At 45.8% G+C, this 27725-nt stretch overlaps 11 protein-coding genes across 11 annotated transcripts; 6 read left to right on the top strand and 5 right to left on the bottom strand.

The window, feature by feature from the left end:
* Positions 1–5344: 5344 nt before the first annotated feature.
* On the bottom strand, positions 5345–6291 carry N7495_000903 (uncharacterized protein; the record flags this gene model as incomplete). The annotated part of the gene is made up of 2 exons (XM_057203573.1): positions 5345–5902; positions 5953–6291. 2 exons carry the CDS (start codon positions 6289–6291, stop codon positions 5345–5347), a joined length of 897 nt encoding a protein of 298 aa, XP_057067646.1.
* Positions 6292–6461: 170 nt separating this feature from the next.
* Positions 6462–7434, top strand: N7495_000902 (1-(5-phosphoribosyl)-5- ((5-phosphoribosylamino)methylideneamino)imidazole-4-carboxamide isomerase HIS6; the record flags this gene model as incomplete). Its single annotated transcript, XM_057203572.1, has 3 exons — positions 6462–6761; positions 6913–7099; positions 7151–7434. 3 exons carry the CDS (start codon positions 6462–6464, stop codon positions 7432–7434), a joined length of 771 nt encoding a protein of 256 aa, XP_057067645.1.
* Positions 7435–7569: 135 nt separating this feature from the next.
* N7495_000901 (uncharacterized protein) lies at positions 7570–8315 on the top strand (the record flags this gene model as incomplete). The annotated part of the gene is made up of 5 exons (XM_057203571.1): positions 7570–7579; positions 7738–7834; positions 7905–7981; positions 8058–8167; positions 8238–8315. The coding sequence occupies 5 exons, from the start codon at positions 7570–7572 to the stop codon at positions 8313–8315; spliced, it is 372 nt and encodes a 123-aa protein (XP_057067644.1).
* Positions 8316–8790: 475 nt separating this feature from the next.
* N7495_000900 (Elongator subunit ELP3) lies at positions 8791–10563 on the bottom strand (the record flags this gene model as incomplete). The annotated part of the gene is made up of 2 exons (XM_057203570.1): positions 8791–10214; positions 10269–10563. The coding sequence occupies 2 exons, from the start codon at positions 10561–10563 to the stop codon at positions 8791–8793; spliced, it is 1719 nt and encodes a 572-aa protein (XP_057067643.1).
* A 296-nt stretch (positions 10564–10859) lies between these two features.
* N7495_000899 (succinate--CoA ligase (GDP-forming) subunit alpha) lies at positions 10860–12220 on the top strand (the record flags this gene model as incomplete). The annotated part of the gene is made up of 7 exons (XM_057203569.1): positions 10860–11026; positions 11092–11120; positions 11178–11304; positions 11360–11422; positions 11485–11510; positions 11569–11651; positions 11720–12220. The coding sequence occupies 7 exons, from the start codon at positions 10860–10862 to the stop codon at positions 12218–12220; spliced, it is 996 nt and encodes a 331-aa protein (XP_057067642.1).
* Positions 12221–12554: 334 nt separating this feature from the next.
* Positions 12555–14438, bottom strand: N7495_000898 (MIP/aquaporin family protein; the record flags this gene model as incomplete). The annotated part of the gene is made up of 3 exons (XM_057203568.1): positions 12555–12867; positions 12932–13461; positions 13515–14438. 3 exons carry the CDS (start codon positions 14436–14438, stop codon positions 12555–12557), a joined length of 1767 nt encoding a protein of 588 aa, XP_057067641.1.
* Positions 14439–16222: 1784 nt separating this feature from the next.
* On the bottom strand, positions 16223–17586 carry N7495_000897 (uncharacterized protein; the record flags this gene model as incomplete). Its single annotated transcript, XM_057203567.1, has 3 exons — positions 16223–16528; positions 16582–17441; positions 17493–17586. 3 exons carry the CDS (start codon positions 17584–17586, stop codon positions 16223–16225), a joined length of 1260 nt encoding a protein of 419 aa, XP_057067640.1.
* A 1238-nt stretch (positions 17587–18824) lies between these two features.
* Positions 18825–19450, top strand: N7495_000896 (uncharacterized protein; the record flags this gene model as incomplete). Its single annotated transcript, XM_057203566.1, has 3 exons — positions 18825–19110; positions 19161–19265; positions 19341–19450. The coding sequence occupies 3 exons, from the start codon at positions 18825–18827 to the stop codon at positions 19448–19450; spliced, it is 501 nt and encodes a 166-aa protein (XP_057067639.1).
* Positions 19451–19593: 143 nt separating this feature from the next.
* N7495_000895 (Rieske [2Fe-2S] domain protein) lies at positions 19594–20952 on the bottom strand (the record flags this gene model as incomplete). The annotated part of the gene is made up of 1 exon (XM_057203565.1): positions 19594–20952. One exon carries the CDS (start codon positions 20950–20952, stop codon positions 19594–19596), a length of 1359 nt encoding a protein of 452 aa, XP_057067638.1.
* A 1349-nt stretch (positions 20953–22301) lies between these two features.
* N7495_000894 (putative MFS transporter) lies at positions 22302–24265 on the top strand (the record flags this gene model as incomplete). Its single annotated transcript, XM_057203564.1, has 8 exons — positions 22302–22314; positions 22413–22584; positions 22659–22819; positions 22881–23003; positions 23062–23418; positions 23475–23528; positions 23591–23638; positions 23703–24265. The coding sequence occupies 8 exons, from the start codon at positions 22302–22304 to the stop codon at positions 24263–24265; spliced, it is 1491 nt and encodes a 496-aa protein (XP_057067637.1).
* A 1476-nt stretch (positions 24266–25741) lies between these two features.
* On the top strand, positions 25742–27354 carry N7495_000893 (DNA-directed RNA polymerase I subunit RPA49; the record flags this gene model as incomplete). The annotated part of the gene is made up of 3 exons (XM_057203563.1): positions 25742–25889; positions 25951–26279; positions 26335–27354. The coding sequence occupies 3 exons, from the start codon at positions 25742–25744 to the stop codon at positions 27352–27354; spliced, it is 1497 nt and encodes a 498-aa protein (XP_057067636.1).
* Positions 27355–27725: the final 371 nt, after the last annotated feature.

Below are 27725 nucleotides of genomic sequence, written 5' to 3'. Positions count from 1 at the left end.
GTCAATCAAGACCCACTCCACCCTCTTGGCACCGGGGAGGAGCCCTAGAGGAACACTAGAGGTTCAGGGCCTAACCTCCCTGGCGGTTAAGGTCCACGAGTGTTAAAGCCTGACCCACATAATTGAAATCTTATAGCTATTTGAATTCATGGATATATCATGGTCTCGAGATAACCTTGGTGAACCTTGAAAATCACACTTATTAGGGAAATAATAAAGTTGAAAAGACTCAGTACCTAAGTACCTAGCCAAGACCTCCTAGGGCTTGAAGATCTTGGCGACTTGGTTATATTCTCCAATTTTGGAACACGATGTGACAAGTTTGTGACTAGTTTCCAAGAAATACTGGGCAGACAAGTCATGCTGCATGCATATATCCCAACGGAGGCTATCATTAACCTGTAGGTACTGCCCGAGTGAGTCTTGGTTCGCCGAGACTCTCATATCTAACCGACCCTTGAAACGTCCCGACTTTGTTCTGACCCCGAACCACCGACAAATACCGATTAGATTGGCTTCTAGATGTTGTCACCATGCTGACAATGTCGACTTGGGTAGCCAGGTGTAACCTTAGAGCCCTTTACTGCATGGATTTGTTCATCACAACTGCAGATCAACTAAAATAAGGTAATACTCAAAGGACATCCCGACTTTTCACCTATCTCTAGAAGCTCTAGACTCTTCAAACTAGGACTTAGGGTGTTGTACTCTACAGAAATTTTGGGATCCCATGCATCCTTCTAAGATTTGATTGATCATCGTTCATGGGTCTCGGAAGTTCTCAAAGAGGCAACGTATCCGTGAAGGACTTTAGATCTAACCGTATCCATCTTCCCAGGCGTTATCATTTCAACTATCTCGAGTCCCCCTCAGATCTTCTCAGAGCTAGTTGGAGCCCACTCTGTATATCCATGCAAGTAGACTACCTAGGTATTCATCTTGCCTATATCTAAAGTTCCAAGGATGATCCCGAGGCCTGTACAAACTTGGAACTTATGGGATATCTCCGGTGTTCGATATTGTTCTTCCATCCTTTGAAGGTTTCAGGTTATTTCCCAATTACTCTTTAATTTTCCGAAGTTGAAAGTAAGATATCTTTTGTCACAGGTACAAAGTAGATTATAATGGGAAAATAAAATAATAAAAATTCAATTTCTAAGGTTCGTAATAATTTGCAGACACCCAATGAACCGAAGTCCATCCCTAGAGACCTTCCACGTCTTCTGCTTTCCTCTTCCTGCCTCATGATGGTAACTACCTACATACATAGATCTCAAAATGAAAAATAACCTTGGAAAGCCATTGAGAGCTATTCACCTATGTATGGATCAAGAAGACCGACTTTTGGTCTTTGACCAACCTTGGAAGTCAACCTGAGTCTGACTCGGTGTAACCCCGATACAAAATACCTACCTAGGTAGGTGAGTAAGATTTCAGCTGCAGATAATACTCAAGAATACTCTCAAACCTAGGGACCTCCCGATATCTTCCACTGGTAGACTCTTCACCTAATCTCATCTCTCTAATTTCTGAGCTCTTCAAACTTATAGTAGGGTTACAATGCAGAAATATTTACGACAATCATGGGTTTCGAATATTTTATTGATATCTGTGGGTTCATGGGACCAGTGAAGGACTTTGGAACAGTCTCCGCCAGCTTCTTAGCCTATCTGTTATCATTCCAAACATTACGAAGTGTTTTATCGAACCAATATGGAGCTCACGATTGTCTATGCAAGTGAATTAATTTTCCGGCCTTTCAATGTCATTTTTCAATTGCATTCTGTGGCAAACCTTCCATAAAGGGAAGTTTTCGTATACCCGTCCAGTTGCTTCATGCATATGGGTCAACTCGGAGAAAATAAGAGAGATTTTCTCAGGCTCTCTTTTCTCAAATCATACACAGTACTTACTACCTTGCTAGTCCCTTGGCACTGGCTCATATGGCAAACCTTCCACTCGGGAAATCGATTAGCCCATCCTTGCAGAGTTGTGTACAGCCACCAAATGTAGAACTTCGTATTACTCTTCTTGGCTTCTTGACTGAATCGAATCGGATCTACGGATATGAGAAAATATCAGTTCCTGCCTAACACTTTGTAGCAATCGTTTCAATCCAGCGGCAGATAAGCCCCTTGCAGAGCAACGTGTACAACTGACTATTACAGCCGACTGTGTAGTCTGGTTTCTGAAAACGATCAATTCTGATCTTTACAAACTTTTAGTCGCTCTACCTAAACTGTTCAAAGAAGCAATGGATTGTTTCAATAAAAAGCACTGACCGGCGGCTACGCAGATCAATAGGTTTCTAGCCCGGGATCTACAACGGCCCCTTGTCTTGAAGCTACTGAGTCCCTTATTGATTCTCCAGGCTCCATATTTACCCCCGATGCTCATTGCTGGCTTCACGGCATGGAAATCTCCCCGTTGTTCAATGGGTGTTATCATTGAGACTGTGATATGTATCTAAGTATAGTGCTGCACGGAGTATAACGGACAACCGGGCTATTCCGATCAATACCTGCATGTTACTTATTTAGGCATCACCTCAGCTCAAATTTCAGCCCCAACCGGCTCGGGAAGCTCTTCAGGGCCTTGGCAATATACTAAGGTATCGATAACACTATACAATTGTCTTCAAGCCCTAGTGAATTTGGAAGTTGGGATCTTCACATTACCCAGACCCGCATAATCAGGGGGCGCCAGACTCTTGGCAGTGAGTCGTGGTATTCACCGACTGTGGCGATGCACATTGAAATTGGTCTATTTAAGATTCTTGGCTATGTTTTAGAAAGCATGGCATAGAGCTTTGGATCCACTGCAGGCCTAAAAGGCCAAGAACGGAGAAAATAGGCTTCCCAATAGTTAGGCTTGAACTTGCACTTGGCACGTGTATCTATGCCTTGAATGTCAAAGGGATTTAAGAAGAATTGATGTCTCAGTTGCTTGCTGTAGTCTAGACCGTTATTCTCGGCAAGCCTTTGTGCTGTAACTTACGAAAAGCCCGTACATACCGAGATATTTCGGACTTCTAGGCCGATGATTTTTGAAATTTCCCGAGATACGTGACTCCTTGGCACGGAACACACCGGAATTGAGCGTGGAATATACTCCGTACAAATGCTCCGTAGAAATGGGACTTTTATTGCTGCAGGTCCTATTCTGCTTCACATTCATCAGCCAAGCACTACCCCTCTTCATGGCTTTCTTACAGATTATTCCTAGAACCATCCATACTTGGAAATCCTTGGCAATCCTTGGCTGATCGGGAAAATGAAGACATAGGGAACATTGACAAATTCAATTTACCCCCGAAATTTGCCAATCATCCTGTCATTTCATCAAATTTGGACTGGAACTTGACAGACCTTTCTCCTAATTTTCTGACTTGTGTTCTAGCTTCGGGATCTTCATATAGCGAGTGGGTCCACGGATTGATATGATATGAATCCACCACGGGTGGCTCCAGCCTTTAACCCGTTTCGTCTCTCTACCCTACCACTCCATGCCTAAATTCTTTGTCCTCGACCTTTCACCGAAGATCAATATGCTTTGAACTTGAGACATTCAAAGTTTCACACTAGAGGTCTAGGTACTGATCTATTGTCTAGATATCTCTTGATGTACTGTGGAGACCTAGGTAGGAGCACTGTAAGTATTGTTGGCTATTGAAAGAACCCCACACCGGATCCAGGGGATGAGCGGAGTGGTTGGGGTTGTTGGAGAGACGAGTCCCCCGTGAGGCTGTCAACTGAATTGGATAGATGTCTAGATTCACATTCTACCACCTCCACCAGTTGGTGCGATGCTGCAAGAGTTTTCCGGTAAAGCTGTTGAAGTCAATCGATTAGATCATTAGCAATGATATATGTAGATACCTCTCTCTAATGCATCACAATGAATATGATGGTGACACATTGGAAACTATCTACGTAACTCCGGCGGTCCTCCGGTTCTGCTATCCGATCCCAAATACTACTACATAGGTACATGTACAAATATGAAGAAGCCTATCTGAAAGATTGCTTTTAGTTGATTCGTTATCATATTTAGGTATATAATACTTGATTTATGCATATGAACAGCGTTTCTAGCTCTAAGAATACTGCATAGGCAACCTCTCCAGTAAACCACACGCTAACTACACCTGGGCACTAAGATATTCCAAGGTCTTGATTACACAAATAAATAAAAACCGCCGATATAGGTACTGGGCTACACAGAAAAAGATCAGAAATTTAAATTCCGAAGGAATCAATTGTTTCAATAAAATGCACATAGGTTTCAACATTTGGAATCAACAAAATGATGGTATCCAGCTACTCAGCTGGGCTAAAAAGATATTTTTAACCATTTGACTGCCAATTTTGTACAATCGCCTACTACCCCCATGTCCAATTAGTTTCGTCAGGCTCATCACGCTTGAAGCACCATGAAATTGGAGCTTAAGTATAGTCAACAACATATCCGGGTTGGAACCAATGTCCACATGGGAGTACAGCCATAATGGCGTCTAAATTGTAAGTGCATTCAGTATGGAAGTTATCAAGGATACGAAACAGAGAGCATGATGGAAAAGACTTTTTTATATCTGCCTAGGTAGATAGTACTGCGGTCCTCGCGTCATCTGGGATAAGCTTTTTGCCCTATGCTAGGTAAGAACCCTCTAGGTGCTTGGGACAGTTACTTTTTAATAACAGGCGCACTGTTTTGTGCTGCTCATGTACCTAGGTATAGGCAATCCTCGACTTAGGACATTTTCCTTGTTCTGTGCTGGATAACACCTAGGTAGCCCTTTTTTCAAATGCCAAATTATTTTTGGACGTCTGGAATCTGTATTTAGACCTATTCAATGGATATGACAAAGGTGAGTTAATCTTTCTATGTTCCACTTTCGAGATCGTTTTATCGTTATCTCGCTATTTAATAGGATGATTGGTTAAGTACAAGGCTGTTATATCATAAAGAGGCAGTGCTTGAGGGGAAAATATCTAGATATTATGTGCCCAGGTACTTTTGACACTGATAAACGATACTAATGTCAAGTATTCCGAAGGTCGACCATAGATATGAGAGAAATCGCAATGAAAATATCAAAGTTTGTCAAAATTAAGTGAATTTTACAACACCTGTAATTTTACGATAATAAGTAGTCCTTGTAGACTCCTGTCATATGAGCGTTTTATGGAACTCGGTCAATGCAGTATGAAGCGTCAGCCCGCCGCTGGACATTCCAAGGTGAGATGAAGAAATCGGATTGGGTATCAAGTGACATGTATCAGTACGGTGCAAATGTAAGGTGCTTATCAAAGAGAGGTTATGGTTAAAATGACATGTGAGGATTTCAGTGTCGGCCTCCTCGGCCACCCCCTCGGCCACCCCCTCGGCCACCTCTTCCACCTCGTCCGCCTCTCTTTCCCTTCCCTCTGGAGCTCTGCATGGACTGCAAGTCTTCTTTGCTCAGATTTAGTGTTCCTCCCGAAAATCGACCAATTGAAGATCCTCCAATGCCGCGCTCCCTTCGGCCGGGATTGGACTTAGATATCTTGCTTTTTGGCTTTTCAAGAATAATGCCATTCTCCTTAGCCTCCTTCCGTCGTTTATCATCTTTCGAAGCAGCCTTAAGACTGATGCCACGTTTCATAGAAACGGGCATCGCCTTTTGATGATAAAGAGATGTCTTAGCTCCAAGGGATTGCATTCGTAGATCCAACGCCTTGAGCCGATTTTTCCCAGTAGGAGCGAGTTCTGAAGAGTTTTCGAGTAGGTGTGACTCTCGAAGCAGTCGTTGTAAAGCAAGATCGTGCTTGAGGTTGTCTGCGTCATCTTTCTCCTCCTCCTTCGTGACTGGCTTCGCTGGGGTTTTTGTAGGGGCGTCTATAGAGGATGGTGGTTTCGCAGTCTATAAGTTCAAGGTTAGTATTAGAAGATCACCAAGTATAGAAAACCAACCATAAATGACTTTCGAGCTTTCTTGTCCATTATGTCGTCAAGTTGAGCATCCTTGTGCTCGACAACTTCCACCTCATTTTCGTTTTCCGAGAGGCCATTCCAATCCATGTTGTCTGAATCTGAATCTTCTTCGACCTCATAATCACCCTCATCCTCGGATTCATCATCGGATCCAGAGTCTTGTGCTGAGGGCTTGCTAGGCAAATCTAAAGGCTCGAATTGCGCTTCAAAGTATTTGCGGAAGATGTCCTGGGCATTGTCCGCTGGTGGAGGGCTTGTCGCCTTGGTTTCCATTGACCGCGATACAGCGACAGTCTCTCTCTTGCGTTTGCCAGTCATGATGGTATGATTTTGTGTATTTTATCTGTTGAGAACGTCGAGTGTCGATACCGCAATTTTTTTTAGGACCAAGCTTGAGTCACGTGCGATAAGGAATAAGGCTTAGTTCCGTTCAGCAATCAACCAAATGCGCGATATGAACTTCGGAAGCTACGATTATCTTAGCAACGATGACTAAATTCAGACCATGCATTGATCTTCACTCGGGACAGGTTAAGCAGATTGTGGGCGGTACCCTCAGCGATGCTGCCGAAGGTCTAAAAACCAATTATGTTTCCAAACTCCCGGCCGGTCATTATGCGGAATTATACCAGAAACACAATTTACGCGGCGGACATGTGGTGAAGCTTGGCCCTGGAAATGAGGAGGCAGCGCAAGAGTCTGTTCAGACTTGGCGTGGTGGGCTGCAGATGGCTGGAGGAATTACTGACAAGAATGCGCAATACTGGATTGACCAGGGTGCAGAGAAGGTGAGCCATACCCCCGCATCACCATGTCTCTAGTGTCAATACTGCCGGGCCAACTTATTGATGACCTTGCTGTTCGTCGTCGGGGACACACGAGCATTATTCGTGATTATTTTTGCCAACGACGCTAATCGAATGGAATGGGGGACAATAGGTGATCATCACATCTTTCCTTTTCCCGGCCGGGAAATTCTCGCTTGAGCGGCTCGAGTCGGTTCTCTCAGCATTAGGCGGTGACAAATCAAAGCTGGTATTAGATCTGAGTTGCCGGAGGAAAGATAATACCTGGTTTGTGGCCATGGACCGCTGGCAGACTATCACCGAGATGGAAATCAATCAAGGTATTAAACCCCCCAGCGCAATGGTTGTTGGCCTCAATTGACAAGGCTTAGAATCAATTGCCTTCTTGGAACCCTACTGCTCTGAATTTCTGATCCATGCGGCGGATGTGGAAGGACTGCAGCAAGGAGTTGATGAAGAGCTGGTATCGAAATTGGCTGAGTGGTGTACCATTCCAGTCACATATGCTGGTGGTGCTCGCAGCCTGCAGGATCTAGAAAAGGTTCATGTCAGCAGCCATGGCAAGGTAGATTTGACCATTGGAAGTGCACTGGACATCTTCGGTGGCTCAGGTGTTACATTCGATGAATGTATCGAGTGGAACAAAACACATTAATAAAAAAGGTGGACAAAAATGAAAATACCCATTAATGCCTGAGCTTTGGCAATGGATTCATAAGTCTGAATCGATAGCCCATTTAAACAAATCTCTAAGTAATAGACAAGCTGCCTTTTATCCCACAGATCTAGAATGCTTTGCGGTGGAAAGTCATAGTATTGAGGTCTTGTCCAAAAGCGGTCTAGGGCGATCATAAGCTCCGCCCGCCAACCTCCGTATCTTCGCAACCTCATCGATCTCATCATCGCTCCACTCACTAAGGCATATTCTGCGTATTTCAACCCAGTGACAATATACCAGTCACTTTCTGTCCTTTCATTGGCCCTATCAATCCATTCCAGCTCCCCAAAACCGTCAATATGAAGCCCGTCGTGTCTGCGTTGAACGCCTGGTCCTGGTAAGTTACTATCTTGGAGAAGACAATTATCGGCGCCATTTTGTTTCTAACGGTATTTCACTATTGACAGTGTCGTTATTTCAATCTTCGCCATCATCATTTTGTCCGTTCTGGGCTCCCTATTTAACGTGCGTATTCTCGGCCCCCGTTATGTCGACATCAACTTGCGCCCTGTCATTCACAGCCTTCTACCTCACGTTTTGCAAATAAATACTGACATAAGAACCGATCGACCAACAGAGCAATAACCCATCCTACACTGGAGCAGAGGAAGACCCTGAAGACGGCCCTGCAGTCGCTGCTTCCATATACATTGCTGTGATTGTCTATGCTGTACGTAATGGATCTTTCTTCCAAAACTATCTTTCTTTCGAGGCTAATTATATGATCTTGAAAATTCTAGGGCTTTTTCGTCTTCTGCGGTTTACAGGCATACCTCCACGTACGAGGAAGCAGGGGCGGTGCCATATCTTTGAATTAAAATCCCAAATTATTCTCATATCTCATTCGGTGTCTTCAAGGGGTTTTATGTTGATGTGGTATTGATATCATTGCGTTTCGTAAATTTCGGTCTGTCTTAGTGGAACGTTCGCTAGTTGGATCTTCGAGCGTGTTTTTTTATTGCTTTATTGGATCTTATTCAGCCAGTCATCCTCGTTTACGGCATTGGTATCCGTACAAATGGCGAGATGCTCTGGGCCGGTATCCCGGTCTCTTTTAGCTAAAGTATGTGGATAATATTCCTGTGCAAAACATGGTGTACATATTGAATTGCTCAAAATTATTGCCAGCTTACTTCATCTTGTCATATCTATCGCTCTGAGCTCTTGCGGTCAAGTATAGGTATCCATTGTCGTTAATAATCATTGACGCAAGTCACTTTTTCAAAGAAGACCCAAACGCCTTTTTTTTATGTCAAATCTAATCCTAGTGGCCCACTGGAAGTGATGCTGAAATTATTCCTCATCCTCCCAGGGCTCCAGCATCTTGGACATATAAGGACCGTCCAAAGTGTATCCAAGACGTGCATAGTAGTTACGCACTCCGACACCAGAGATGACACTAATCTTAGTGCTACCATGCTCCTCGCGAGCAATACGCTCTGCTTCTTCCATGAGCAGAGTTCCGAAGCCGCGGTGCTGGAACTTCTTGGCGTCACGGCCGTGAAGCGGAACTGCAGACCCGTAGACGTGAAGTTCGCGAACAATACTTGTCTGCTGGCCAGTGAGCTCTGGACGGAAGGTGTGGGTGGAGCTGCACTTTCGCAGACGAAGCAAGCCAATGAGAATGTCCTGCTTGGGATCTTCGTATGCGAGGAACGTCTCCCATCCACCATTAGCAGTATAGTCTCGGCGAATCAACTCGACCTGCGAAGGGCGAATCTTGTTCTTAACTTCGTTAATACCAACTTCACGGGTACGGACATCCCGGCAGGTGGTTCCAAAATCCTTCATGCGTGCCAAAGCCAGCTCACGCAGGTTTCCATTTTCAACCCCGGAAGTGACCAGAGGCATGGGAATATCACGTTGGACACGATATATACGTGTCCATGGAGGTACCAATGCCATGATACGAGCCACCAAGTCAATCAGAGCGTTAGGAGTGTAGTTCTTATAGCGACCAGTCCGCCACAATTCATAGAGACCAGTGCCCCGAATAACGAGTGTGGGGTAGATCTTCAGACCATCCGTTCGGAAGTCAGGGTTCTCGAAATATTCCTGAAATTGGAACAGATCTCGCTCCATGCCAACATTTGGCAAGTCGGGCATCATGTGGCTGACAACCTTGAACCCGGCATCCTTTGAAAGCTTAAAGGTCTCTGCCACAGCTGCAACTGTGTGACCACGATTTGTGTCTCGCGCGACATCCTCGTACAGACTTTGCACGCCAATCTCCAGTCTTGTGCACCCATATCGAAGCATGCTGCTCAAATGCTGGTCCAAGCAGTAATCTGGGCGTGTTTCGATGGTAATACCAACGCATTTGACATTGCTCATTTCACCTGCCTGCACGGCCTCATCAACATTGTCCGTCTGGTAGCCGCTTAAAGCATTGTGAAGCTGGGAAATGAAAGAATCCCGATACTCCTCAGGCAATGACATGAAGGTTCCGCCCATGATAATGTATTCAACCTTGTCCACACTGTGGCCCAAAGACTTGATCTGGTCCACTCGTCCTCGCGCCTGTTCAAATGGATCGTAGCGAGCGCGAATCGCGCGCATCGACGTCGGTTCATATCCAGTATAAGATTGCGTTGAATACTCAAAGTCAGAGTCTGGGCCACCGGGACAGTAAACGCAGATATTACCAGTATAAGCGATGTGAGGGCATCGGTGGGGTTTGCACATAACAGCAACAACTGCGATACCAGAGGAGGTTCCTATGCGCTAGCTCAGTTCAGGCTCCAATAAAGTTCCAGAGAGGTCAGACTCACGAATTGGCTTTGCAATAAGCTTTGGGAGGATGTATTTCTTGTAGTGTTCAGGCACAGCCGCAATGATGGCTGTCAGTGGCGGCTGGGAGGCGAGGTGATGTTTTTTTGCGATGGTACCCCGCAGCTTGTTGAGGTTGATATCTTTCCTGGGCTTCGAAGAGTCTTTCTGCGACTCATATTCCTGAATGAGAGCATTTGCAATATCAGAGCATGCCCGCATGTAGCGTTCGTTCTCTGGAACTAGCTTCGCGTTCTTTTTCGCCGCAAAGGTATCGGTCACAGTCATGGTTGCCATGATGGAAACTCGCTACTGCAGTAATGCAACGAGAGAATAGCTTCCAATATGAATAATCCAGGGCTCTTGGCCAATCAAGGAAAAAGGAATGGTGGTGTTGATCAATATCGATTAGATAGAAAAAAAGTTGGTGGCCGAGGCTGCGAACTCACTCGGCGGATCCGCTTAAGTAAAGATTTGACCCGAACGAAAACTCCCGGGCGCGCATCCTGATTCCTTACCAACTTATTCACCCGGGCACTTTTTCTCCTAATTCTCTCCTCTCCCCTCCATCCTCCAATTAATATTTTGCAGTCATGCAGTCCTTTAGCCGTAACACCTTTTCGGCCCTTCGCAACGTTGCCGGCCAGCAGCGTCGGGGATATGCTAAGGCCACCTCTGCCTATGGCGAAACCGTGAATAACCTGCGAATCAACAAGGACACACGGGTTCTCTTCCAAGGATTCACTGGAAAGCAGGGAACGTGAGTGCTATCTATATCAATAGTAGCAAAATTCATACGCTGACCACTGACGTGCTTTTGTATAGTTTCCACGCCGAGCAAGCCATCGCCTACGGTACATCTCTCCCGTTGCGCAAACAGAAATAGAAAAACACGAACTTACTCAACATAGGCACTAATGTCATTGGTGGTACCAACCCCAAGAAGGCTGGCTCTACCCACCTTGACCTTCCTGTCTTTGGCTCCGTTGCCGATGCTGTGAAGCAGACCGGCGCCGACGCCTCTGCCATTTTCGTCCCGTATGAAAACAACGTCGAGCTTCAATATACACAGAGAAAAGCTAACATGAAATAGTCCCCCTCTTGCCGCTGCCGGTATCGAGGAGGCCATTGCTGCTGAGATTGGCCTGGTTGTCTGGTAGGTGTTTGTGATACTGAAGCTCCTTACGGTATCTCAAACTAACTTTGCTCGTGTATTAGCATTACTGAGGGTATTCCCCAGCACGGTACGAGCTTCTGCGCTATCAAGACACCCTGTTCCACGAACTGATCAATTTTCCTTAGATATGGTCCGCATCACCGATATCCTCAAGACCCAGAACAAGACCCGTTTGGTCGGCCCGAACTGCCCTGGTATCATCGCTCCCGTAAGTTAGCACCTTTCCGACCTTTTGCGCGACTTCATATTACGGATTCTTATATTCTATGTGTATAGGGTCAATGCAAGATTGGTATCATGCCCGGCTTCATTCACAAGCGCGGTCGTGTCGGTATCGTCTCTCGTTCCGGTACCCTGACCTACGAGGCCGTCAACCAGACCACCCAGGCCGGCCTCGGTCAGTCCCTCGTTGTTGGTATCGGCGGTGACCCCTTCTCCGGTACCAACTTCATCGACTGCCTGAAGATCTTCCTCGAGGACCCCGAGACCGAGGGTATCATCATGATTGGTGAGATCGGTGGTTCCGCTGAGGAGGACGCCGCCGAGTTCTTCAAGGCCAACAACATCCACAACAAGCCCGCTGTTTCTTTCATTGCCGGTATCTCTGCTCCCCCCGGCCGCCGTATGGGTCACGCCGGTGCCATCGTCAGCGGTGGTAAGGGTGGTGCCGACTCCAAGATCGCCGCTCTCCAGGATGCTGGTGTCATTGTTGAGCGCAGCCCTGCCTCTTTGGGTAAGACCCTGCTCGCCGAGTTTGTCAAGCGCGACCTCATCTAAGCAACTGTACTGCTATGTGAAATTTTCCTTCCCTTGGTCCCCTGGTTCTCCTCTTTGATGATTGAGGATCCTAAGTATATTCACCGCTCATATAATGGGGTTTGGCGGTATATTTGATCATCTAAGCCGCTCTTGTATTCTTTCTTCTTTTTTTAGAAGCTCTCGAAGCAATAAAGTTGTAACTTTTACCCACTCTTTTCATACTTGGACATGTATTCAAGACTGTCCAGCATCTTGGGTTCGTACACCCAGGTATCGATATCTAATATCCAAAAATGCACCTTGGTTTTCCATGTGTAACTAGGTAAATAATACTTTTTCTGCTCTGTTGTCTCTAGTCTTCTAGATCTTTAATGCCTTCTTCTAATACAGGAAGCTTTTCCTTGCCAATACCAAGTCTCTTCCTCCACTTACTTTGCTTCTTAAGCTTCGCTCTCCTGCGTCGTCTTGGTGCATAATTGATAGGAGATTCACCGCCAATGAAAATGAAGATATCATAAAGCGAAGCTCCAGCAAGACAACCAAAGATAGTAGCGAGCCAACAGCCCCAAAACCACCATCCATTATGATCAGTGAAGGTGATACCGCCATATCCAGCCATGAGAGCCACAAGCCTCGGGCCAAAGTCGCGAACTGGATTAAAGCATCTATAAAAGCAGGTTAGCACATGTCATGTGATCTCACTAATGCAACATGCAATTGGAATCATACCCTCCAGTATTGAATCCCAAGCAAATACACAAAACATAGACAACGAGACCAATCACAAAGGCACTCATTCCAGCACCGGGTGGAGCATTACTATCATCGCCCATTGCAAAAATGACACAGACCAAAATGGCATCGGCGACGAACTCGGTGAAAAAGGCTGTCGCGGAGTTGACGTGACTTAGCGGCTCTGTGTAGAATCCCAGACCTGTTGCTCCGGCCGACACATTGGGTGCTAGATTGACGATAGCATCTCTGTATAAGCAATACGCTAGACCTGCTGCTGTCACTGCACCGAGAACTTGCGCGATGATGTAGTAGCAACAGCGCCGGCCGGGAAACCCACGGAATATCCAAAGTGCGATTGATATACCCGGGTTCAGATGTGCACCGGAGATCCCACCTGCTAGGTAAATGCCTATCATAGATCCGACGCCCCAGGACCAATTGTCTGATAAGCGTCCTCCTGCTTTTGTTCCGCCGGTTGACACTGCCAGTGTACCACTTAGCCCTATAAGTATTGTCACGGTAGTCTGTGAATTTATTGTTAGCCATGTCTAAGAAGTTGTTGATAAAAGAAGCTTACAGCAAGCCATTCTGCAAGTGGTTCTTTCGTATGATGTCGAACCCGGACCCAAGAATTCAGAAATTCATCTTCAGGAGGCCTTTTTATCTCTCCATTTTCAGTACCCTCGTTCTGCCAGTCGTGCTCACTGACTTCTGATTCCATAGGACGGAGTATCCCATCAGACTGTGGCGCATATACAACATGATGCCTACCTATTCCCTGCTGGGCTGCAGACGCATAACTAGGATGTCCAGGTCCATAAGACTGAGACTGAGACTGAGACTGAGAGGCATTCGACTGCAGAGGGGATAGTCCAGGCGTTGCGCCAATCTCTGGAGCGGCTTGGGTTTGGCCTGGGGCTTCAGTTTCGCATGCTGTTCGTCCTTGGCTTTCATTGCGACGCATGCCAGGTCTAACTACCCGCGGAAGAGGCTTTGCTAAGCCCCATATTGGATTTTCGTTGCCGCCGCCGTATCTTGGGTTAAGTCGTCGGTATTCATCGTCGATATAGACATCCCCCTGCTGCTGCTTTTCTCTCGTATTTGATCCAGCCAGAGAGTGTGTCGGCCATTGGTTTACTTGTTGTTGTTGGCTTGGGGTGCGGTTTCTGAAAGAGGGGAGACGGTTTGGTTGGGGATAGTAGAGGCTGCTTGATTCTGTCGGCTGTCTTGTTACTGCAGCTCTTGTATGGAGTGGTGTGTGAGGTTGATCTTGATGCGATGATGGATAGTCATGCTGGGAATTCGGTTGTTGGGTCTCCTCTTTAGGGTTGATTCGTCGACTAGGCGGCTCGAATGATGGATTGGTCTCTTGCTTTTTCTTGGATAATTGATGCGAATCAATTGCGTTCACATTGAGCGAGGATGAGTTTGAAGAACTATCCCATGGTTGCTCCTTGATCGGTTCCAATGGTGTTTCCGGGCCCTCTGTATTTTCTCCCATAGTAGAGAAGGTTTAGAACAGCCTTGAAAATGAATTGTGTGAACGATTCGACGTCGACATAAGTTCATGCCTATATAGAATTACTTTAAACTTAAATCGTCTATGATGCAGAGCTGAAGGATTTATTACAGATGTAACTACGTCGTTCTTTCAGTGTTCCAAGTAATAATCCTCCATACCTGTGGGGCGATGTCGATTTTGGGTTAGAACATGATTGCCACCAGACAAACTGTAGGCATCTTAGCCCGCCAATTGAATTCGTCTATAAACAAGTTCCTGGTGTACTTCCTAAAATGAGATTCCATCTATCATATAAGATCAGCTGCTTTGGACCACCCGGTCGCGTCCACTTCCCACTTCCCCCAAATCACCATTAGTCTAATATACCTATCAATGATGACCAAGTATCTCTCACCATTTCTGATTTAGAATCACGTCGAATCTCTTCGCTAAGGGCTACTGAGCTCCACGGGCTCTCAAGATCTACCCTACAATGTCAAATGAATCAGAAAACGCTCGCACCAGCCTCGCAAATCAACAAAGACTATCCCTTGACTAAGATAACTTTCTAGTTGAATGATTTCTTGAACAGAATTCCCAAGGATTCCCTCACTCCCTCCCACACGCGTGCACGTGAGATGGCTATCCGCGTTCTACAGTCTGTGGAGACTATACCCTTCTGAATGGCATGGTTACCAAAATTTATCCAACAGAATTCACACATCCCTTCTTGTATTGGTATATATATCGATGCGTCTAGAACCTATAATACATAAGTACCTGAGTAGTAGCGATCCAAGGGTTGTATAATCTCAGATTCAATGATAATATTATATACTACCCGAAAACATCTGGAATATGAATGAGCATAGGATTGCTCTTAGTAACTGTACAAACTCGCAAGTCCTTGCTCAGGCTGAAAAGAAATATCCACGGGACGATTGGCATGCTCAGGAAAACAATTCGATCCCTTATTATCTCCAATGAGAGAAATCCAATAGACTTCCTAGTTTCGAGAGAACCAGATCCCTGATTGGCTACATAATACCTCCGAGAATGGCTGCTCAGGTGGATTCGCTATAATTAAAGCGGTCAAAACTATATTTCTTCCTGAAACAGCTATAACGGACCAATATCGATGACTTATTTTAGACGGCCATAGGAGCCATGCCAGCATTGATCTCGGGAACTGATACAACACCGCAGCACATGATCATCCAATTCATTTTCTTCTATTTACATGCCCATTTTAAAAAGATCTAAGTATCACAGCTAGAAGCCAAAGCTTTAGCAGAACGCCAGCGAGTGAGGTGACAAGGGAAAGAGGCAAAAAAAAAAAAACCTCAAAAATATAGTAGGAGCTGCTTTACAAGATCTAATGTTTGAATGGCAGGTCTAGTCGCTGTGGTCTAAATAGTTTCGGTTTTTTAGTAGTGCGGAATCTACTTTCGGGTCTAAAACTAGGGTCCACAATCATGCTTAAAGTGTGGAGTAATTTGATAGATGTTCGGTGGCGATCTTTGGTTTCCAGACGTTTCTAGCCCGGCCCTCCGGTCATCATAGGTACTTTAAAACGCCGGCTTGATATCAAGTAAACATCGAGGCTTCCTTTCGAGTAATTGAAAAAGTAAAATCCTCACTAAGAGTGACCATCTCATAATGGATACAAAGTCTCAATTGTTGAGATTTTATTGAAAATCCAAAGAGGTAGAGGTTACTTAAAAATCTATGAAATATTTAAATGCCGAGCGCAGAAATGTGATCGAACTTGCTTTTTTTTTTCCCTAGTTTTGCTTTTTGTAATCCGGGCTGAACCGGCGAGCGCGACCACGCAACATCTCTGCTCGCTCCTCAACAGTCATGTTGGCGTGTGGACCAGTCGGAATGAGACATTTCGCCAAATGAATGTAATTCTTGCGCAACAAGTGCACAGTGATAAAGATGTAATCAATGTTGCGAAACACCAGAGCTCGTTCCTCGGCATAACGGTCCTTCTGTTTGAGGAAAGCTACGGGATGATCTCTCCAGTGACGGCGAGGGTTCAAGTGATGAGAAGTGTGGTAGCCATCATTGTAAGAAAAACGATTGCTCTGTATATTTGTTAGCGCTTTGAGATCAGGGTCAAATTAGTTATACCACTCACGGGAACATCAATCAGAGTGATACTGGACAACCAGTCTGACTCAGGGTCACTTGCATCGACAAGAGCGTGCTGGCCCCAGTTTCCACACATCAGGCCAATCCGCATGACAATAAATGGGAGAATGAGTACAAAGACGGTTGCACGGGCGTTGACGTAGTTATAGAGGCAGTAGAAGGTCAAATAGTTGCTGAGTTCCCAGAATGCAGCTCTGGTGGCATTTTTGTATTGTCCCTTGTTGAAGAAATAGAGTGGGAGCTCGACCCAGATAAAAAAGAAGAACCGACCCACGTAGCAAGCAAAGTCAAGCACACTGTCACGGTCGTAGAACATGGTAGAGCTCAGATCATAGGGGCCGTTGCCCTCGACATGGTGATGCTTCATATGGTGATAGAAGTAGGAGTTCCATGTATGTCCGTGCAGTGGATCAAGCAAGTACGGGAACAATGTGTCCAAGACCCAGTACTGAGGAGCCAGAATTCCGTTACCGTGGATATGCTGATGCCTCATCAAGGTGAAAGCACCACAGTAAAAGCCCATCAAGGCCCAGTGCAAAATACCATGGATCCATGTAAAGTGATAGAATAGGTAGAATGCGCTTGGGACGATGGTTGTGAAATAGAGTATCAAATGCGTAAGCATAACAACATCCGTAGGGACTCGGACGACGCCTTTGGCCCATTCCACATATGGCTGTAAGATAAAACGTTGAACTGGCTCAGGGAGCTTAGCCCGCAGCACATCATTTTCCCAGAGCTGGAAAATAGTAGGATCAAATGATGGATCGGATGGGTTGTTCATGCCCTCGAGCTTTTTGATTATTTCATCATCGCTGAGCTTCTGGGCATTTGCTTTGGTATCACCTTCACCTTGGTTTTAGCCAGTGTATAAGACAGATGAGAGAAAGAGCTCACCATTTGATGACTTTTTAGATAGAACCTCAAGTACCAGTTTGTCTTGAAAGGTGAGCTGAGGATCCACGTATGCGGAAGGATCCGAAGGATCCATGGGATCTGAGGGGATGGAACCAGTTAATTGGCTCCCAAGACTATCTTCGAGATAATGCCTATAACATTCCAAGGTTGGTAATTCTGAGCTCAAAGGGCCTGGGAAGGAGCAATGTTGATGTATCAAATCAAGGGTGGAAAGGAGATTTTCAACATTACCTGGGAGTGGGTCCTCTCGACTAACAACATATGACACGCGTCTAAAGTGGCCAGATCTTTTTACTTTTGAGAATTGATCTTTAAGCTACCTAGGTGAACTATGGACACTAATTCTTTCATAGATATTGTGATTTAGACGGTCTTTTGCATATAGGGGTGGAGATTCACGGTCGGAGAGCTAAAAATGCTCCGATCCTCCGGAGTCAATGGTTTTATCGTTCATTAGTACAAAGACTGAGAGAGGCAGTACTTAGTACATAGTTCGGACCACGGGTAGTTGACCGCTTTTTAGCCTGTTCCTTACCGAGGTACTATAATAACATTGCACGTACTGCCTTCTCAGGTATAACAGATAATATTGTTCGTCACTGTAGTTGATGTGTTGTTTGTTATTTCCCCATCAATTGACAATTGCCTAAACTTGCTAATAATACTATAGTAATAACTATTTTGAACTGAATAGCATCTGCGGCTCTTTCTGCTGTTTACTACCTTCCGTGACGTCACCATGAAGTAGATATATAGTTACCTTTTTATGCTTCAATTCCAGCCTTTTCTTCTCTTTCACCCCTAACATCGAGACCATCTACTACTAATTACCTAAATATCCTCGGACGTCATTCTTCCTAACTCATAAAACTGACCCACCTAGATATCCACTCAGGTCTTTTTGTGCTCTCCAGCCTGGTCATCATACCCAACCGAACTCCCAAAATTAGAAGCTTGGAAGGCCGTTACTAGTTGTATTGACATTGGGAAGTTGATATTTGGATGACCAGGTATCTGATCGGCTAAAAAGCCTCACTCTATTCCATTTTTTTTCTGAATTCCAATGCGAATCTCTCATTCCTTGAGCATGTGGGGAAGATGCGCATATCACAACAGCCCCCAACAAGTGCTTTTACCCTTCTTCAGCTCCAGGGCTAATAATTAGTTACTATCTAGCCTCCACTTGCTCAGATCCTGCATAAGCATCCCTTAGAACCCGTCTCTTCCCTGGGGTATATAATACCGGTCGCACCGCCAATTTGAACTAAGTTTGAGACATCAATTATTCCAACCTCTTTCGCCAGTTCCATAATGAAGCTTTTTACTTGTCTTTCTGTTCTGCTGGCAACTGCCCTTGCCACCCCCCTTGCCAAGTCCACCAAGGAGTTTCGCCTCAAGACTGTTGGTGCAACTCATGCCAAACATAACGACCTTTACCTACACACCTACCACACTGGTGCTGGGTTGAATGATGCTACTCTTGGAAGTAATGGCACCAGTGCTCCCTCATTCTATTTGAATGAAACCCGTGCCCTTGCTGACCTGGGTACTGACTTTACTTGGGGCTTGATCGCCACTGGGGATACCAACTATGCCGGTCAGTCTTTCAACCTTGACCATTTTCAATCCAAGCTAATTTTCTCAAAGCATGGGAGCCAATTGAAATTAATGCAGGTGGTGGCAGTACTGGATTCTCTATTACCAATGGCACCTTTGTGTGGGATAAAGCAAGTGGTTTTGGGGGCTGGCTTGGTAGGTTATCGTTTACTTTCTTGTTCTCGTTCTCTCACCGCTTCAGTTCCATTTCTGACATCATGCACACTCTAGTCTGCGACTGGTTCCACAACACTCCTCAGTTGTTCTACCTTTATCGCTACTACGATGCCACTATTCCTTCCAGCTGCAGCAAGGCGTTGCTGAAGCCGATCTATAAATAGGTTATCTCTGGGTAGTTGCCCCACGGAATACGTTGCTATGATATCAGATATGGAATGAGATTCATTTTTATTGCTCATGCCAAAGATCGTAGATCCATGGATTACTTTTTTGTTTCATACGTCGTAAATTGAGTGGGTGTATCTCATGAAGCCGCTATCGGCGTCGGTGTATCTTCGTAGTACCGGCGGTCCATGCCAGCCTGTAACCGAGCTTCTTCATTGAAAGGACCTCGAATAGCCCCCTTGAAATGTTGCTTGACATTGCCCCGGAAAACCTGCACAGGATCCGTTCCTTCTTGGCTGCAAATCCAAGTCAACCACCGGTGGCCGGTGGTAACATGTGTGATTTCATCATTATGGATGACCTCGAGCGCTTTAACGCTCTCACCGTCGCCAGAATGGCGGAACTTTTCAATAGTCATGGGGTTGACATCCAATCCCCGAGCTTCATGGACGAGGGCAACAATGCTGATGCGAGCGCGAAGATCGTGCGCCGTTTCCAAGGCCGACAGCCACAGACTGTGATGTACGGGAAGGGCTCCAAAATACGACCCCATCTCTTCAAGTCGGGTACGAAGGAGAGAAAAGTGCTTAGCTTCATCGTTGGCCACCTTCAACCAGTCGTGAAAGAAAGCTCGTGGTAACTCCAGAGAATTCCCTTCAGTTTGAAATGTTGAAAATCGTACGCAGATATCGATTGCAAGGTCGATAGCCCATAGTTCAATATTGGCCAATGCATGCAGCATAGCAATTCGGCTCTTCAACGTCCCGCCCTTTCCAGCGCGAGGCATAGCTCCTGGAGCCACGGTAGTCATTTTCTCACGAGGGGGATGTTCAGGAGCAGAAATTGTGCCCTTTCCAAGCTCCATGGGTGAGGAAGAGACCTCTTTCTCGACGAAAATTGTGAAAAAGTGGTGAGTCAATTCAATTTTGTGTTCTGGATTGGCCGTGTTCAAGATATGGACAGCCCAGTCGCAAAATGTTGCATTTTCATCGAGGTAGCGAGCCATTCCAAAATCTTCTTGCTTGACTGCTTCTTGCTCAACTACGTGTTGTTTGACTGAGGACTTAGCTGACGGTTTCGTATTTTTCAACTTGACCCTTTCACTAACGGGTTCAACTCTGGACAGCTCAATAGTCTCGCCATCTTCGGAGGGAAAATCGAGCGTAACAGATTCGCCGCTAACATCGACAATAAATGTGCAGGCTTTGAGGCCCACGCTCGATTCTCCAGTCTCCACATTGAAATCATAGGCGTGCCATGGGCACGACACGATGTAGGCAGAGTCTTCAATATCAACATACGAGGCCGACATTTCGGCGCCCGCATGGGGACATTCCGCCTGCATTGCATAGTACGACCACCCTTGCGCCTCGTTAAGTTTTGAGGAGGACTTGTCGATCGATGGCAAGCGGAATAACACTAGTCTTTTCCCTGTAGAGAAATGAAGCACATATCGGGCTTGCGTGAAGCTCGATAGTGGTCCACAGTCGATCAGCATTTTTATGTTTGCGACAATGACTGTTTAATGGTTGTTGTTGGCTACATCAGGTGATGATAATGGGCGCAGAAAATGGCTATTTTTGCCATTTAACTAAGGCATCAATGAATATTAGTCACCAGAATGGCGCGTGATGTGTTTGTTGTGTTTGTACTTTATTGGATCTAAGCCCCACCGGGGGATAACTTACCAACTCCGAAGCCATTTACATCTTCTATGGGCCTTCTCGAAGCTAACTCCCAGGTTCTGAATCCTTCCAGCTTTAGAAGGAATATCCTTGACAAATGGGGATAGCTTTATGCATCTAGTCCACGACGGAATACAATTGATTTGACCTCGAGACCGAGACATACACTAGTGCGCGGACACATTTTTATGAGGTTTAACTAATATCTTACTATGCTGTATTTGTACTCCGTACATGGCTACCTCAATCGTGGAACTTCTACAATGTAGTTCAAAGAAATCTTACCTCGGGTATATATCATCTAGGTAAATAGTTGAGCGATCGTCGAAGGTAGATCTACAGGCAAATCGAGCAGCGGTGATTTACCGAGACAAACTGTAGTTGTTTCGAGTGGAGTAAGATCGACCTGTGTGTAGAACGGGGTACACCGAAGATGATATGAGGAAGGAAGGGTCACATGAGATGGATTCTATCAAAGCACAGAAGTCCTTCTCTCGGCAAATCAAGTGAATATGTTCCCCTTTTTTGTATTTTTTCTTCGCTAGTGTCTACCGAGTTTGCGGGGAAGCGACACCGGAGACTTGAACTTCCCACTACTCACCATCTTTCCTTGAATCGTGATATTCGAAAGTGGCTCACATCAACCCCACCTTTAATTCTATTTCAACCCATTATCAGCCAAATACAGCACTTTACTGCACTTTATACCATTCAATCAAGGATACATCGCAGATTTGAATGGAAATTGATCAATTGAAGAGTAAGGCCGAGATCGGTCAGTGGGTCCTGAAAATGCTACTGCAGGATTCATACTTCTTGGGGCCACGGCTAGTTAGCCATGGATCAACCAGCAGTAATATTAGCCCTTCTGACTCAGTTTTCGAACACTAAAAAAAATAAATTAAGTAGCTCTTGACCTGCTCTTTCCCCCCCCCCTCAATTTTGTACCATAAAAAAAATCCACGAATTGGACTGTGCTTATACTGGCGCACCATAAAGTTGTGCACGCGCAATAACCTCGGATACTACTACCTGCGCATCCCTGTGCATCCCTGTACAGCTCGGAGCTGATCTACACTCTAAGAATTCTGGCGGTCAAATCCCTATTGTCTTTAAACCCTTTTCGCTCTCTGCGCATTTTAAATAGCGATTGTATCTTACCATGGGAGTACCAGGTTTGTTCTTCCTCCATCTACACCTTTGGCGCATACATCTACTGCGACTGAATCTCTGATGTCATGAGTACTTCTGCTGACAATTTACCCCTCTGCAGAGGAATTGCAAGAGAGCGACAATGGCAGAAGCATGGTCGACTCTTCTGGATCAGACTATGACTCGGAGCTTCCACCGCTCCGATCAACTACCAAGCGCAAATTGATGGCCAAGGTCGACTGGCACATCTTGCCGTGCTTATGTGTTCTGTACCTGCTTGCATTTTTGGACCGGTAAGAGCTAGAGCCAGAGCCCATCATCCGAACCTCGTAAGAACCGCGCGCTGACCTTGGATTTCTTTTTGCAGGGTCAATGTCAGCAATGCTGCCATCCTCGGTCTTAAGACAGACTTGAATATTGTATCGGGAACGAAATACAACACCGCTTTGACGATCTTCTTCGTTCCTTACATTATCTGCGAGATTCCATCCAATATACTGCTGAAGAAGCTTAAACCACATGTTTGGTGTAAGTCGTGCAATCCTACAACTGGTTCTTCAAAGGTCATTTTATTAAATGGAGTCAATAGTGTCGGTGTGTATGTTCGGATTTGGCCTCATCATGATTATCCAAGGCTTCGTAACAAGCTGGGGTGGACTTATGACAACGCGATTCTTCCTTGGAGTCTTTGAGTGTGGCATGTTTCCTGGATGTGAGTTGTATTCAAACACCAAGTAATTTTGACGGTTTCAGCTGACATGTGGTGGAAGGCTTCTACTTGATGGGAATGTGGTACCAGCGTGATGAGGCCCAAAAGCGTTTCAGTTTCTTCTTCAGCTCAACCACTCTTGCCGGTGCCTTCGGTGGTCTGCTGGCATACGGTATTTCGCAGATGGATGGAATTCGTGGATACAAGGGCTGGCGCTGGGTATTTATCCTAGAGGGTCTGCTGACTTGCGTGGTCGCCATTGTCTGGTTTTTCATCTTGCCAGATTTCCCCGAAGATGTCAAGTGGTTGACTGATGAAGAGCGAGATTACATTCAGGCGAAGCTGGCCAAGGATGTTGGCAAGTCCGCCCGCCAAGCTAAGATGGGATGGCGTGAAGTTTTGGCCGTTTTCAAGGACTGTAAGTAGTCTTCAGAGCTGGGGGTGTTTGACGTGAGCTTACCATATCTTTTTTAGACAAAATCATTCTGGGTGGTTTCATGTACTTCGGCTTGATCGTTCCAGCCTACGGTTAGTAAAACCTGCAAATATATCCCTGGATATTTGGAAATCCTTGCTGACTCTTGATTTAGCATACGCCTACTTTGCACCGTCCATCATCCAGAGCTATGGATACAGCTGTAAGTGAAATTTGGAACGCCTTGAATATCATCCTGATGATTTGCTGACAACAAAACTCTACAGCGGTCAAGACTCAGCTATACTCCATTGCGCCCTGGGCAGCGGCCTTTGCCTTTTCTATGTTCATTGCTTTCATTTCTGATCGCTTGAAGCACCGATTTGTATTCACTCTGATTCCCATTTTCGTTTCCATTGCTGGATTCGCTATCCTACTCTGTGTCCACGGGACGGCACACCGGTCTGTCGAGTACGGTGCGCTTTTCTTGATCACCAGCGGTGCGTATAGCGCCATGCCTGTTATCGTCTGCTGGTTCTCCATGAACCTTGGAGGCCATCAGCGGAAAAGTGTTGGATCAGCCTGGCAGGTGGGATTCGGCAATATCGGTGGTATCATCGCCACATATTCCTTCCTTGCAAAGGATGCACCCTATTACAAGCCAGGATTCATTATTTCCATCTCTTTCTGCTGCTTGGCAATTTTGTCATGTGTTCTCTACTTCCTCGCTATTTTGGCAGAGAACCGAAAGCGTATGAACGCTCCTCTCATTAACCAAAATAGCAACTCTGAGGAGAATACGGAAGAGTTATTGGGTGATCTGGCACCGTCTTACCGCTACCAGTACTAGATGACGTGGTATATTTTTATTCTTCCATGGGTTCCTTGGACAAAGAACCAGCCTTCTGGCTATGATATTCATGAATAAAAAAGGGAGCTTTCCATATTTGATATATGGATGCTACGGGGATTATTGCATGCATTTTGATATGCCAAGTGGATGTGATTTCATGTTATTTATTTACCAATCTTGACAATAATGAAAATTTAATATTCTAAAGGATTCAATTCACAAAATTCCGAGTAAAAATTCACCGTCCATGGGAATCTATGAGTATCTACAACCCTACTCCCACAGTGTGATGTAATCCACTCGGCACGTGATCTCATCCCCATTCGGTTAGCGCCTCTCGCTTAGCTCACTACACAAACTCATTTGCGAGCCGTTCACTTGTCTTTCTTCATTCATCTCTCCTCATCCTCGCAGAAGTAAGTTTCCACCAAAAACACTATTCATGTTTCTATTTCCATTGAATTAATAACTAACATGCCTTTTCAGATCTACGAAGATGAGAGCTAAGTGGAGAAAGAAGCGCGTCCGTCGTCTCAAGCGCAAGCGCAGAAAGATGCGTGCCAGAAGGTAAGCTTTCTACTGTTGATCAATATCGATCATAATTGCCAATTGGCATTGAGTGCAAGTAATTTTGATGCTAAAAATTTTTTTCAGCAAATAAACAACTCGCCCCCGCCATCTCAGCTCCTCATGCGAAGCTCACTGTTTGAATGATAAACATGAAAATAAATGACTCGATGTGACGATTTTCGTTTCTTTCGTGTTCCGCCTCTCGTTACCAAATTGCCTGTCCGAATATGGTTTCCGTCCATTGAGGGAACTACAGATCGCCGATGGAATCCGCCATTCAAACAACCACCGTTCTCTATCTTTGCAATCCCTTGGATTTATTCAACGTCGTTCGATCTGCTGTCGGTCATGGTATCTGGTGGTTAGCCATTAGATTTTCAACTTGGAGAGGCCCTTATGTTTAGTTAAGGGTTGAAAGATCAGTCTATGTTGGTCTTGTGAGCACCCGCTGAGGTGTCTGGTTACTTTTGCTCAAATTTTCAATTATCAGTCCTTGACCTGTCAAGTGACTGCGAGCTATGGATCAGAGTTTCCTGCAACAATCAAAACTGGAATATTTCGGAGGTCATTGGTTTCGATAGCTTTGCTTGCCGATAAATTCAAGACTTTTCTGAGAACATATCTTGCTTCGTAAATTTTAGCCATACAGAAGTGCTCTATCTAAACACTGTAGTCATTTATTTTAGCATATTCCGGATTTGAATCCAGAGCTCCATACTCATCTACATCTGCATCTCAGAGTTTATTTCAACTGTCAATTTTTGGTTTGTGCGGGACCTTCTTACCGCCTTCCAATTCCTCACCGCATGGAAATTTTTCTGCCGTCTCCAATTAATATTTATTCCATCAATATTCCACGGTCATTATCTTAGCTAAAGACTGTGGTCTTTGTATTCTTACACAATGCCTTCCGATAATGTGGAGAAGAAGCGCAAGCGCGCATCAGACCGCCACGAGCGTCCCACAAAAAAGCCCGCTTTGGAGCTACAAGCCCTTCCTCCTCTGGCAGCCAGCGTTGTCGAAGACAAGAGCGAGCTTGCACCGGTTATTGGTAAGGCTGAATATTTCTAATGCGGCTTAGACTCGCTACTCACGTATTCTTTGTGCTACAGCTACCACTCCTGGAGTCCTAAATGCGAAATCCCTTCGCTGGGACGCATATGTCAAGACTCGCGATAATGCCAGTTCTTCAGGAGTCGCCCGAAACCCTGGCATTGTCTCCTCCGAGATCCTGCTGCAGTCTTCTGATCACGAGAAAATGGATTTTGTTGGCCGTGAGGGCACAGGAGACGATACAGACTCGCAATTGAAGCACTATGTTGCCGTTGTGGACCCGGAGCGCAAGACATGGCAGATTGTGGAGGCACGACGAGTGACCCTCAGAGGTGCTGTCCGCAGTTACAGGAACGCTTCTGACGATGAAGATTCTGAGGAGGAGATGGTATGTCTTACCTTGGCCCTGCTGTTTGAAAGGTTTACGCTAACGATAGATTTAGAACACCATGCGGGCCCAACGCACGGCATTGACCAACACATTCGGTACAAAGCAGTCTCGCAAGGCAGTCCAATCTATGGCCGAGAATGCCAAGCTGTCCAACGCCCCAGTCGGTGCTGTCCCCGAAGCCGGTGCTGCGCTTATCTCCTCTTTGCCAGCGGGTGCCGCTTCCGGTCTGGTCAAGATGGCAAATGTACAGGCTGAAGTTCAAGCAGCGAAGCCCTTGCCTATTCCCGATCTCACTGCTGCTCATCCCGCCGATGTCTACACGATCGAATCTTTAGTTCCGGGTGGACACTCGACACTTCGTCTATTGACTGGTATCGAGGAGTGGAAGCAGCAGGTTGAGGCCGGCATGGGGGTGACCACTGGATCTCGATTCGTTGCCAGCCGCGTGGAAGCAGTAGTGCTTTCTGGAAACCAGACCCAGCTGCAAGTTCTTCGGTTCATCCAGCTGCTGCTTGAATTCGCGCGCTGCCTTAAAAGTGGAAGGGGTGACAAGAGCTCTGGCCCCGGCAGCAAGAAATTGCCTCCCCGTGAAGACCTTCGCAAGATTCTGTCTAGTACATCTGGAGCCGTTTCTAAGGATTCCAAGAATACCGAGGCTGAGTCGGTAGATCTCCTTTCAGACTCTGTGGTTGATGCTGTGCGTCGCCGCTTCGCTCCAAACGGAGCCTACATGACCAAGCATGAACAGACTCTCCTCCACACCACCATCTGTGCCCTATCGCTGCACATTCCCCCGCAACCAGCCAAGGATGGTGGATCCAGTTCCCTCGGTGGCAACTCACCCAATGAACTGGCTACAGACCCTTCAAATCTACGTGACGATCTGCACATTGAGTCAAATACCATGATCCAGTACTTCCGCGAGCTGGGCTGCAAGATTGACAAGCCCCGCGAAACAGAGCACAAAAAATGGAACATCAAGGGTGGAAAGGCCGAGGCTAATGCGCGCCGGATTGCCCGTCTGCGTATTCCTGTTGAATTCCCCAAGGTCAGCCGTGGGGCACGGAAGTAAAGTGTCTTGGCTCTACTTGTTTAGCATTGTCGAGCGGATGGCTTCGACTTCCTAAGGTTCTTGATCAAAATTATTTATGCCATTTGTTGATATATCCGGCGTTTCTTGTGATTTTCACTTCATAGTGTTTCTATATGAATGGAATGGTGTTTCATATTCAGTGATTTCCTTATGAAGAGAAACTACCTCGGTAAAAGATTGCGCTACCTAGCTACTTCGGTGTTAGTGAATTACCAAGAGATTAACCTCGTTAGACCTTATGTGAACTACTTCTGTATGTCATTGAAACAGACTTGGTGTTCGCATATGCAGCTTTGATCGGATTGCCTGAGGTCGTCTGGGAGCAGCTAGGGCTTTTCAAGTTTTATCTG

The sequence above is a fragment of the Penicillium taxi genome, assembly GCF_028828555.1.
Source record: "Penicillium taxi strain IBT 34144 chromosome Unknown utg000001l_segment0_segment0, whole genome shotgun sequence".
NCBI lineage: Eukaryota > Fungi > Ascomycota > Eurotiomycetes > Eurotiales > Aspergillaceae > Penicillium > Penicillium taxi.
The sequence above is the reverse complement of the archived record's forward strand: the minus strand, read 5'-3'. Positions and strand labels throughout refer to the sequence as shown.